General features: G+C 42.8%; 2 protein-coding genes and 1 pseudogene across 2 annotated transcripts; 1 reads left to right on the top strand and 2 right to left on the bottom strand.

Moving 5' to 3' along the window:
* The first annotated feature begins 1,870 nt into the window (after positions 1–1,870).
* LOC141821782 (flavonoid 3'-monooxygenase CYP75B137-like) lies at positions 1,871–3,966 on the top strand. The gene is made up of 2 exons (XM_074709144.1): positions 1,871–2,783; positions 2,975–3,966. Exons 1-2 carry the CDS (start codon positions 1,884–1,886, stop codon positions 3,644–3,646), a joined length of 1,572 nt encoding a protein of 523 aa, XP_074565245.1. The 5' UTR covers positions 1,871–1,883; the 3' UTR covers positions 3,647–3,966.
* On the bottom strand, positions 3,934–4,644 carry LOC141821526 (two-pore potassium channel 3-like; annotated as a pseudogene).
* A 2,911-nt stretch (positions 4,645–7,555) lies between these two features.
* LOC141822198 (uncharacterized) lies at positions 7,556–8,726 on the bottom strand. Its single transcript, XM_074709632.1, has one exon. The coding sequence runs from the start codon at positions 8,659–8,661 to the stop codon at positions 7,783–7,785; it is 879 nt and encodes a 292-aa protein (XP_074565733.1). The 5' UTR covers positions 8,662–8,726; the 3' UTR covers positions 7,556–7,782.
* Positions 8,727–12,802: the final 4,076 nt, after the last annotated feature.

Below are 12,802 nucleotides of genomic sequence, written 5' to 3' on the forward strand. Positions count from 1 at the left end.
GCCTTCTTCGTAGTGGCCAACTGTAATTTTTCAATTTATCTCTTCACAGATGATCATGAGACTGACTGTATAGAGCCGCTGGGATAACAAATTTTATTTTTTTATCGAAGAAGAGAGATCAACCCTAATATAATATTGAGTTGGAGAAATCAGTACTCGGTAATTACAAACTCTATTTATAGTTAGGATGACTAGAATAGTGAATGCTCGTTGTGTTGTCGTCTAAAATGAGTACATCAACTTAATTAATACTGAATTCCCTAACTAAAGTAGTATAGGGCAACTCGAGTCATCTCCTAACGATTGTAGATGGTGTATGATAATCCTAGTGGTTATTAGACAATTAGAGATTTAGATTTTCTTTTTTGGATTGGACCGGGGGGTCGTATTAAATTCTAAATCTAAACAATGAAGAAAACACTAAGCATTGAAAACAGAACAATGCATGAACAAATGTAAACAAGTAAACAAATTGCATCAACAAAGTAAACAAGTGAATGAACGAATAATCAAGAGAAAGCTAAGGAAAATCAACATCCAAAATACTGTAAGAGAAATTTCAACAAATATTGAACATGCAAAATCTAATCTATGTTCAGAAACGAAAAGTAGAGTAAATCTACTGACTCTCCCTATATCTCTAGCGGGAGGTGGATGTGAAGCGATGAAACTCCACGGAGGGTGCGACGAAGGAAGGAACCCCCTAACTTCGATGTAATCCCTGTATAATGATGATGTGATGGAGAAAGGAATCCCCTTCACTTCTCGACGGGTAAGATGATGTGATTGAAGAAGGGAATCCCCTTGACTTCTTAGTGGATGGAAGATGACTGGATGGAAGAAAGGAATCCCCTTAACTTCCTTCCGATGATGGCCAAGAATGGAGATGATGAGGCGGTGAACGTGAGGGTGGCGGCTCCTCCTCCTAAGTCAGATCCAAAGGGTAGAATGAGTCACTCCAAGTAATGTCAAGCACTTTTCTCCTCAACTCTGCCCAAGTTGCCCTCATGACCCTCTTGAACTTGGCTCAATTTCATTGCCCATTAGGTATCCTTAAAAAACTCATAGAAAAATGTTAGATTCAATCTAAAATTTGTAGGAATAATCAATATAGTCTAAAATAAATTTCTACTTATAAAATATTTTAATACTCAATAGTTACACAATAAAAAGATCAAAACATTAAGTATTAGGACCACAATAAACTATAAAAATTAGTGTTGTCAGATAGTATTAGGTTTGAATGTTTTAGTATGAGAGCCAGAATACATTATAAAATTGAGTATTATCATATAGTATTAGATTTGAATGTTTTAGAAGTTGGATTGATACTATGAGAGGAGAGATATTCTTAGAATTAACTAATTAAGTGCGTTTTTTAATATCGATAATGATTATAAATTGGAAAAAAAAAGTCGTTTGAATTAATAGAAGGTGTCGTGTTTGAGAAATAAAAAATAAGGAAGAGGATACTGATTCATATTAAAAAAAAAGAAAAAAATAAAATAATTATCAACATCCTGTGATGAAAATACATACTATTTATTGATCAAATCGTCCAAACGTACTAGAACATCTTCATTGCTATTGTGGATTGTGATCTAGGGACTCGCGGTTCGATCCCCAATTACGACGTATTTATAAAAATTTTCTTTCAAATGGAGAACGCAATCAAAGGATACCGGACATCTAGATTGGCCGCCGTATGCGCTTCCCTATTTACCCTGATGGTCATAGGAAATTTCTATAGGATCGAACCGACCACCCAGTCTATGAGACTGATTAGGATTTATTTTATTATTTTTTTTTTCCATTGCTGCTGGCCTGAACAAAATCCACAGCCACAGCAAATCGATTGGCGGAAGTGGCCATATCCAAAATCCATGGAGGCCATTGGGAACGTCATCCTCTTCTGCGCCTTCGCCTTCCTGCTCGCCGCCCTCTTCAACCGCCGCCGCCATGATCCTCCTCTGCCACCCGGCCCTCGCGGCATCCCCCTCATCGGCAGCCTCCCCTTCCTCCAGGCCGACCTGCACGCCCACTTCGCCCGCCTCGCGCGCGCCCACGGCCCCATCTTCAGCCTCCGCCTCGGAGGCAAGCTCGCCGTCGTCATCTCCTCGCCCGCCATCGCTCGCGAGGTGCTCCGCGACCACGACGCCGTCTTCGCCAACCGTGACGTCCCCGCCGCCGGCCGCATCATCGCCTACGGCGGCGACGCCGAAATCGCGTGGAGCCCTAACGGCCCCACGTGGCGGATGCTGCGCCGCGTCTGCGTCCGCGAGATGCTAGGCCCCGCGGGGCTCGACGCCGTCTACGCGCTCCGTCGTCGGGAGGTGCGGGCTTCGGTGGAAAGAATCCGGTCGCGGGCCGGGAGCGCGGTGGATGTCGGCGTGGAGATGTTCCTGGCGACGATGAACGTGGTGACGAGGACGCTGTGGGGCAGCACGCTGGAGGACGGCGACGAGGGCGACGAGAGGAGCATCGAGGTGGGAAGGGAATTCCGGAAGCTGGTGGCGGAGATCACCGAGCTCCTGGGGCGCCCCAACGTATCGGACTTCTTCCCGGCGGTGGCGTGGATGGATCTGCAAGGGATCCAGCGCCAGATGCGCATGCTCCTGCGCCGGTTCGACCAAATCTTCGAGGAGATCATCGAGATGAGGAAAAGGAAGAAGCAAGACGGCGGCAGAGGAGAAGACTTCTTGGAGATGATGCTGAGGCTGGAGAAGGAGGGCGGCGACGGGAAGACGCCATTCACCATGACCAATGTCAAAGCTCTGCTCATGGTGACGTGTCGTTGTTCTGATTCGTCGAGGAAGACGAATCCTAGAGACCACATAATTTTTATAAATACCAAAAAAAGCACTAAAATATCAAACAATTAATCAATTATATTTTTATAAATAATTATTTTAAAAATACTTCTAAAATTAATTTTATCTGAGTATTTTTTATTAAAAAAATAACAATTTGGCAGGACATGGTGGTGGGTGCAACGGAGACCTCATCCAACACCGTAGAGTGGGCCATGGCGGAGATAGTACGGAAGCCCGAGATCCTCCGGCGAGTCCAGGCGGAGCTGAACTCCGTGGTGGGTCGCGACGCCGTCGTCGAAGAGTCCCACATCTCCCGGCTCCCCTACCTCGCTGCCGTCATCAAGGAGGTGCTCCGCCTTCACCCAGCCCTCCCGCTGATGGTCCCCCACTGCCCCAGCGCCACCTGCGTCATCGGCGGCTACACCGTTCCCGCCGGCGCCAGGGTCTTTGTCAACGTGTGGGCCATCCACCGGGACCCAGAAATTTGGCAGGATCCTCTGGAGTTCAGGCCGGAGAGGTTCGCTGGCGGCGGCGAGGCCGGGAAGCGGAGTTGGGACTTCAGCGGCAACGACTTTAGGTACCTGCCGTTCGGGTCGGGGCGGAGGATATGCGCGGGGATGGTGATGGCGGAGCGGATGGTGGCGTACATGGTGGCGACGCTGGTGCACTCGTTCGAGTGGCAGGCGGTGGAGGGGAATAAGGAAGCGGCGGAGGAGGAGGACATGGAGGAGAAGTTTGGGATCGTGATGAAGAAGGCCCGGCCACTGGTGCTGGTGCCTACGCCAACTCTTGCGAGAGAAGATCTATACTTGCAAGCAATGCTTTGGAAATAGATGCTTTGGAAATAGGATCACTACAAGAAAATTATTATATACCCACGAGAAACTTTAACTACGTATATATAAATTATAAGTAAAAGTAATATATAGCCACAGATATGTATGACACCGTCACTATAAGTTATAGGGACAGATATCAATACTGTGGCTATTGGATATCTATATCTACACTTACGCTACGTTTGGTAAGACGTAATATAATCACGCTTGTAATGTAATCAAGTTTGTAATGTAATGTAATGTAATCAAGATTATATTACTATGTTTGGTTGAAGGAATGCTTATAATCTTTGATTATAAGGATGATTACATTACAGTGTTTGGTATCCATTATTTTCAATAAGGAATATAATTTTTATTATTATAAAATACCAATAATACCCTTCCTCCCCGTACCCCACCGTCGTCATCGACGCCACCGCAAGGTAGAAGCTGTCGACCTAGCACAGGCCCTCCAGCGCGCACGCCGCCACCGCCCCGAAGGCGATGCAAGCGACCACCACCGCTTGCGCGAGCGCAACCTTGATCCGCACCTGCATACGCCGCTTCCGCACATCCACCAGGAATAGCAGGCGGCCGAGTGCGTGGCGGCCGCCGACGTCGACCACCGCGAGCAGCACCTCCTCATGCCAGTCCAGCACGTGTGCAAGCAGACCGCCGAGCACGACGTCGATGAAGCCGAAGCCGACGAGGACGAAAGCGTAGGCGAATAGCTTGGCGACCCGCGTGCCCGGCACAAGGTCGCCGTAGCCGATGGTGAAGTAGAGGCCGTAGACAACGGGGGAGCCAGTGGTGCGACCTTCAAAGCTCTTGTGACTCGCCACATAGACGGCGACGCCAACGGAGACATACAGGACTACGCTGTCGGCAGCCAGCTTCATGAAGAAAAGTGCAGTAGGAGGAGGTCTGGCAATGGATTGGAGATCGATCATAGCAGACAACGGAGCACGGGAATCGACAAAGATGGATGGAGAAGAATGCGATCTGCGAAAGTGCGAAAGGGTATATTTGGTATGATAAAAATAGAATCCGTAATGTAATTAGATTCTGCACTATTTTCTGTGTAATCGAGATTACAGATCTTGATTCTTTTTTGTAATGCAATTACATTACATTACATCTCTAAAATGTTACCAAACAATGTAAATCATCTTGTAATGCAATCTTGATTACATTACAAGTCTGATTACCTCTTATCAAACATGCCCTTATATTTTACTGTATAAAAATGGCATTGCGTTGGTCAGTTATCTTAAGGCTTTGCGTTTCACTTGTTTTACTTTGTGTTACATTTGTTCATGAAATTTAGACTTCCTGTGCTGCCTTGAGTAATTAGTATTATGCTAAATTTGAGGTATAAATGTTCTGTTAAGTTATTGTATCAAGGTTTAGTTTGGTTGTCATATGACTAATCTGTTAACTGCATCTGAGTATTCGATGATGGATATGATGATTGCCCCTTTCAATTCCCAACAGGAGTCTGGAAAGTAGATTTAGGCATTCAGCAGATTGTGCAACAGGTTGCGAAAAGAAATAAAAGTTGTTGAGTTTTGACTGTTTGCTAAGATATTCTTATTTATCTCTTTGATCAGTTTGTCTTTGTCTAATTTGAATGGTTAGGGTTACATAGATCTAATTTAACAAAGGTTAAAAAAATTCATTCAATGCGTGTGGTTCAGTAAAAATAAGAATAGAAGTCTTTTCTATCTCATGCTAAGCCTAAAAAAAAAGGAACTATTAGTTCGATACTTATTTAATAAGCAAAATCGTGCATTGGATACCTATTGTATGGTACAAAAAGTCTTCCAGTAGTGATTGATGAGAAGGTTTGTTTGTATTCATTGTTATTGAATTATATATTTTTATGTGAAACTCACAATTTATTTGGTTTTAGAAAAAAAAAATAAAGGAGTGTTGCTTGAACGTCATGTGGTATATATTGACACTCGAACTCGTAAGAATGGAACAATTGTCAATGACAAAGCTGTTGATGTTATTGTAAGATTTCATTATATATGTTTTGCCTGAACATCTATAATTATTTTGTTGATTTTTTACTTTGTTGTATATATGTCACACTCTTACAATTATGACTTCTTTTTATATAAATGGTGTTTCAGGATGAAATTAAAAAGCATGTATCCGAGGGTGAGACATCGCAAGCATCTCAAAGCAAACAAGGTTCCACATTTTGGAAGGATGACTTGCTTGCAAAAGTATAAGGACTGAAAATGAAAAGAGAGGACGTGTGCGTTGTTTGGGCAAGATTCCACCCACAAAAAAAGCAAAAGCTTCATCATCTACAGATGCAGATTTGCATGAAGAAGTTATACAGATTAAGGGATTGTTGACAAATGTGCTGAAATTAATGCAAAACCATTTGTCAGAAGAAGTTGTGCAAAACATCTTACAACTTGCAGCTGAACAGGTAAGCTAACATCAGATAAATTCCTTTTATATTTTGTTTGAAAAACTTGTTTTACATGCAATATAAAATTAACTTGTCTAAATAACACTGTATTAGTTTTGTCTGTTAGTTTAATTAGTTTTAGCACTAATCACGACGAATTCCTTATATTGTTATCTTTGTTCAAAATTTGCATACTTTTTTATAGGTTCCGGATGCTTCAAGTAAGCCAAATGATCAAAATAATTCAGGATCTCAAAGTTCATGAAAAAAAATGATAAATCAGGTTAGCCTCCCTCATTGACTATCCCTGGGGGTGACTGACCCAGCCCCACGGAAGTTTCCCACCGGCCACCAGGGTAAATCGGGAAGTGCACGCAGCGACCAACCCAGACGCCTAGCATCCTTTGATTGCGCTCCCCATTTGCACAAAAAACTGTAGTGGGTAAACTTTTTATAGTGACCGGCCCATCGCCGAAACGACCTCATATCAGAAAACCCCCTAAGAAATTTTTTGGAGGCATGATACCACTATGTTGATAAGAGCATACTACCGAAACAATACCTCAGCCAACAAATACATGTTGCTAAGACTTGATTCGCACAACACCTCAGTCAACAAATACATGTTGCTAAGAGGATTCGAACCCGAAACCTCAAACAATACATGTCTCGATGCTTACCACTTGGGATAAGGCACTTCAAAATCTCAAAGTTCATGAAGATCATGAATATAGTAGGTATTTAATTTGATTAACTTTCATTAAGATTGATGTTAATTTTGTTAAATATATTCACTTATATTAATGCTTCATTATAATTTAATTTGTAGGTAATAACTAGAAGCGAAGGTGCTCATTTTGTTAATTGTTGATGATTCATGTCTATCATATTTTGAAATTGTATTTTGTATGCACCATATATATATATACTTTATGAGAGCATAACATGTTATGTACTTTTTTAGATTTGATGATTCTGTTTGTTTGTAATATTGATACATATAATTTTATGGATATGATTTATTTTTAATATAATTAGAGTCTTTTTAAATATGATTATTATTCTTATGTAAATTTAAATATATAAATTGAATTTTAAATTTTAATTTTTTGTAATAAAATTGTGGTTATAATCTATATACCCACAAAAAAAATGTCATGTGACTATAGGCTATACCCACGGGAAAAAATTATGGGTAATTATTTAGTCATTATTTGTGAATGATTTTTAATTCTATCACTAAAACCTATAGTGACGCAATGAAATCCATAGGTATAATTCGAGGTATTTTCTGACGGTAATGGATACCGTCACTATATGTTACACCAACGGCAAAAAAAATTGTAGATAAAGGCATATTAAAAATAACGGACATAGACGTCCGTGGGTATAGGTTTTTGAAATTTATACCCACGGTTATCATGCTTTTACCTACGATTTTCTACCGTGGGTATATGACATTTTTCTTGTAGTGGATCGAAGTGATTGCTCGCGGTTGACAGTTCAATTGCTCGAACACTTGTATAACCAAAGCAATTGAAATTATAGTTCGTCACTCTTTTCTCAGATATATCAAAACTATTTAGATCTTTTAACATGGAATAACATTCACCGAAACAAAAACAAATTTCTATAGATAATTACAAACCATGCATGTGGAACAAGTTTGGAAACTGAAATTCTAAGCAAAAACTCACCTTTTTGGATGATTGAATCCGCATCATTCGCAGGGTTGATGCATGCTGCCGTCATCTTCGACCCACTTCCAGAAATGCTTCCTGACAAAAACCGCCTTCTCCTCCGCTGCCTCGACGCCCTCGCCGTTCTCTTCCGTCGAGAATTCGCCTGCCTCCGGTAGTCCATCCACGTCGGCGTCAACGATGTGCAAGATGTAGCGTGCCGGAAGGCCTGGATACGAGGTGGAAGCCCTGTCCTCCACCCTCAGCTCGTACGACCCGGGCACAATCCTCACCGCGTCTTTCCCCAATTCCTCGCGGACCGCACGGACGGCAGCCTCCTCGACAGCCTCCCCGGGCATCATCTTCTCGGAGAGAGGGCGGTACCGGCGTCGCACCGTGCCATCGGAGAGGATCTGGTGCGATTCGACAAGGACTTCGCCGCGGGGATTACGGATCCTAACGATGGCCACGTTGACGACTCGGAGGGCGGTGAGGGCTCCATCATTCTCGCCGATCGAATCGGCCTCAGAGTCGGGAAGGAGGAGGATCGAGGTCTCGCCGCGGTTGACCTCGATCCATAGATTGATGAGGGATTTGGACCCAGGAACCGCGCCCCAGGAGTCGACGGGGTCGAAGGGGAGATACGGGCGGATCCAATCCGACAGCAATTCGGGAGAGGAGAAGGTGAGCGAAGGCGGAGACGATGCGGCGCGTCTCAACTCCACCGCGCGGTGGAATCCGTGGCGACGGCGGGAGAGCACCGGAGGAGGGGGGCTTACGCTGGGTTTGGACAGGTGGAGAACCGAGAGGGCGGCGGCAGCGGCGGCGAAGAAGAGGAGATTAGGAGGGGAGGGGAAGGGGCAGGCCGAGAGGAGGGCGGCGATGAGACCTGCGGTGACGCGAGACGGAAGGGAGCGCATCAGGCGGCGGCAACGGCGATCGTCGGGGCTCGGATTGTGACCACCATCGCCGTGAGAAACTGTGGTCGAACCAAATCAACGAACCAAGTGGCGGACCAAAGGAGCGACGTCGTGGAATTCCACCGTACACCGAACTGAGTGGATTTTCTAGGGCTAGAAATCACCAAAGTCCAGCCAGCACCGGCCCATGGAGGCCCGGCCCGGCCCACGAAATACAATTAAGAAAAATCTAGAAGCAAGTTGATACCATTGAACGTCAGCGACACGTCAGTATCAAGAAATTTTTTAAGAATATCAAAATATATCATTTTCGATTCTAGATTTCCACCTTTTTGATGAACACTATTAAATTTTTTTCCGAGCACTATTATAATTCTTTTTTCTTTCCCGAGCATCATTCTTTTCTCTTCCCAAACCATCATTATGAATTTTTCCCAAGCTTCCTAAATAGCATGTCCAATCTAACGACCTCGATTAAAATGGTCATATGGGAATATTATTTGTAAGCATCACTTTTTTTTAAAAAAAAATAAATAGATATATGTGACTTTTCAATAGTGTGTGGCTTGTCCTATAATTCATTCCTAATTGGTACTGTGAAAGTTTTTGAATTGGCACATGATTGTAGATGGAATATCACGTGGTTGAGAAACAGGAAGGAGAAGAATCATTAAAAAATTTCAAATAATATTAAAAAAGGAGGTAATTAACAAATCTATACCCCTAAAGTCAAGTCCTTGATGATAGTCACCCTTGAAGTTTACGATCTAACCTCTGCACTCGTTCGTCATTACACGCCGATTCCATCTCGATCTCGACTCTCGACCTCAAGTTTCGATCTCGGCACTCACTCGACATCACGCGTCGACCCCATTTCGGTCTCGAGTTCCGATTTCAGAACTGATTCGACATCACACGTCGATCCCATTTCACCTCGAATCTCAATCTCGAGTTCTGATCTCGGCACTCATTCGGCATCACGCACCGACCCCATCGATCTCGAGTTTTGATTTCGGCACTTGCTCGGCATCACGTACCGACCTCATCTCAACTTCGAATTCCGATCTCGAGTTCTAGTCTTGACACATGTTCAACATCATCTGCTAACCATATTTTAGTCTTATGTCCCACCTCTTAGTGCTTGCTTGATCTCAGGAGTCGATTGACTCGTGCGATCAAGAAAGTCTAAGATTATTTCTTCGAAAAAATAAAAAAATATCCTCAAAAGATACAGACAATCAGAATCTTTCTAAATTAGAACGGATATCTCAGAATATTTCTTAAACGGACGCTAATTTTTCGGAGATCAACTCTATAAAAGATTGATCACACTTATGAGCACATGTATGCATACATCAATCCTAATTTTCCTAAGTTATTAAACTTTTTTCTCACGTAAAATCCTTACTTGAGTGTCAGTAGTTTGTCAGGACCCATACCGGTGTCATTCTAACTGTTTTTTTTAGTACTTTTTAGGTATTATCATCTTTCTCGAGGGCTATCTTTGAGCAACGTGTACGTCAATGGTTCGTTGACCGATGATTTGATCATCCATAGTGTATTGACTGAAACACTAATAAAAACATATTAATAGTTAAAGTTGTTAAAAAATTTAAGATGTCTTTTAAAGTATTTTTTGTCATATAGTAGGTTCCGAGTGAGATTTAGATCTTTGTTATCTAACAAAAAAAAAAAATCCATCTCCACTTCGTACTATCGCAACCTAATCCCGGGCAGTAGGTTGATCTTCTTTAATCATTCTACAGGGCCCCATTGTCTGATTGATCCTCGACCAACGTAACTACACGTGGCTTTCTTAAAGGAACTTCAATAAAAGGTAGTTAATGCAGTCAAAATGATTGAATTAATCAACCCATCGAGTGGCATTAACTCGCGAGCGCACGCGTCAGTCAAATACGTGCTCGAGTACCCAGTGGGGATTCGGCGGCTTTGCCGACTGCAAACTGTCGGTCGAGCTGTCGTGGCCCAAAAGGCCAAAAAAAAAAAATTAAATATTTTATTTTGGACATTTTTACCAAAGGACACATTTGAAGTTCTAAAATTTTCAGAAGGCGTATCAAAATTTCAATTTTCCTAAAAGATATACATTTTTTTAAAAATATCCTTCTTATTAAAAATTTTAAAACATATAAAAAGAATTTCCACTGTTCGACCTAAGCTGTCTGCGTGGCAAAGGTCACGCGTGGCCTATTCGAGCTGCCTCCTGGTCACACTTGGCCGCTTGACTGGGCAACTAAGTCTGACCATGCATTGTGCTAGCTGTGAGGTCTCCGTCGCTTCGTGTAGGAAGGCCACCTTGCCAAGGTTGTGATGACCTAGTAATCATGCGACCGCCCTGATAGGCTCGGGTGGCCTAGCCGTGTGACTATTGCCACGCGAACGATTGGGTTTAGCAACGGAAAATATTTTTATAATTTTTAATAAGAAGAATATTTTAGGGAAAAAATACATCCTTTGAGAAAATTATTTTGGAGTGGTCTTTTATGAATCTTTGAACTTTAAGTGCACCCCTTTGTAAAATATTATTTTTATTTTTTTTATTTTTTTAAGTAATACATTGATGGTGTCTTTTTCGCTTGCTCGGACTCTCCTCTCTTGAACATCTTTTGAGTTGAGGTTAATGTGATCTTATAGTTGACCAAGCTCCAACAACCTGCGAAGAGATGTACATCAAGGTTGCTCAGTGTTATTGCCACGACCGCTTCGACGCTTCAAGTCAAAAGTTGAAGAAGGGAACTCACATAGATGAGAGAGAGACAAGGAAAATAAGTAAATGCATAGTGGAGAAGAGTTACCTTCACACATGAGAAGAAAATCATATCTTTAACTTATCTTTCCTTGGTTGTTAAATAGCCGACAAAAAGGAACTTTCACATAGCTATCCTTGGCAGAGGCCATTAGGGAACCGAGGAGCGATAGTCGTGGAACCTAGCCTCGAGAATGTCCACATAGGAGAATGTCCTTCTGAGGGACGGTTAGGAGAGAATTGTTGAGGGAAATCTTCACGTGGGATGTCACATAACTATCAGTTATCCATTAGCGGAGCAGTAAGGGGACAATCACTAAAAAGATTCTCTACTTGGGAAGCCACGTACTCACCACCAACTATCCATTTGCAGGACGATTAGGGCACCAAGAGATGACAAATATCGAGAAGAATCTCCACGTGGATAGTGCATATCCATCGTCAAGAGTTAAAGCCAAGCACCTAATTTCAAGATGCGTCTCCTCGAGCCTGAATGAGTTATCATTAGATGAGTGCTAAGTACTCGGCCAATGGTAGAGCCAACCTGGGTGATTTACCCGAGCTGATCCCACAGTATACCTTGGGCTATCTTTTAAATTTTTTTTCTCCCGTCCCTAAATCCAAGTTTTTTTTTTCATCGCCGTCGGACCCTTGAGCTATTGCCTGAGTAATCACCAACGTGGCCCCGCCCTTGTACTCAACAAATATAGCCCAACACTTCAAGCTCGAGTGGAATGCCGCTAAATATAGGTTAAATGCACGAGGGGACTAGGGAGTTGAGAGTGTTTGGAGGTGTCAATATGAAGATGAACATTTGGTAGTCAGGAATGCTGATCTAGAGATGAACATTTGGTGGTCAAGACCACTGATCCCGAGTGAACTTCCTCATTTCAATGGGACATTTTTAGATGAAGATTAAGTGTTCAGAAAAAAATATTGACGAGTTGATAGTGTTCGGGAAATAACTCGGTAGCATCATATGTCCCTTCTTCAATGATCGTTGTCATTGCTGTCAAGTGTGGTCCGAGGTCACGACGGAAAGAGGCCCAAGTGAGTAGAGCCCTCGAGAAAGTGCTGACCCACCCAGAAAGAACGACCGGCCATCGAACAAGCCTCATCGGGTTTACATCATATACACCAATACACCATAATGTGTTTTACCTTAACTTTCATTTGCGGTGTGGAGCCCACCCGAAAAACATAAAACAATTATTTTCTTATCTGAACCATGTGGCTTGCGACGTCTGCTGAGGCATATCAGTCAACAAACAGGATACCAAAATAAAATAAAATAAAATAGATCTGAGACGAAGATAGGGTAATGGCAACTGGACATGCTACGTCATGGACGGCACATGCCTTAGCGAAGAAGTT

The sequence above is a fragment of the Curcuma longa genome, chromosome 2 (genome assembly GCF_044706935.1).
Source record: "Curcuma longa cultivar G26 ecotype Majalengka, Jawa Barat chromosome 2, ITB_CL_G26_1.1, whole genome shotgun sequence".
Lineage (NCBI taxonomy): Eukaryota > Viridiplantae > Streptophyta > Magnoliopsida > Zingiberales > Zingiberaceae > Curcuma > Curcuma longa.

Bases quoted from the DNA above. Each gene is read 5' to 3' on its own strand.
- LOC141821782 (XM_074709144.1), top strand. From the start codon at position 1,884: ATGGAGGCCATTGGGAACGTCATCCTCTTCTGCGCCTTCGCCTTCCTG. The intron at 2,784-2,974 runs GTGACGTGTCGT...ACAATTTGGCAG, and splicing joins ATGTCAAAGCTCTGCTCATG to GACATGGTGGTGGGTGCAAC.
- LOC141822198 (XM_074709632.1), bottom strand. From the start codon at position 8,661: ATGCGCTCCCTTCCGTCTCGCGTCACCGCAGGTCTCATCGCCGCCCTC.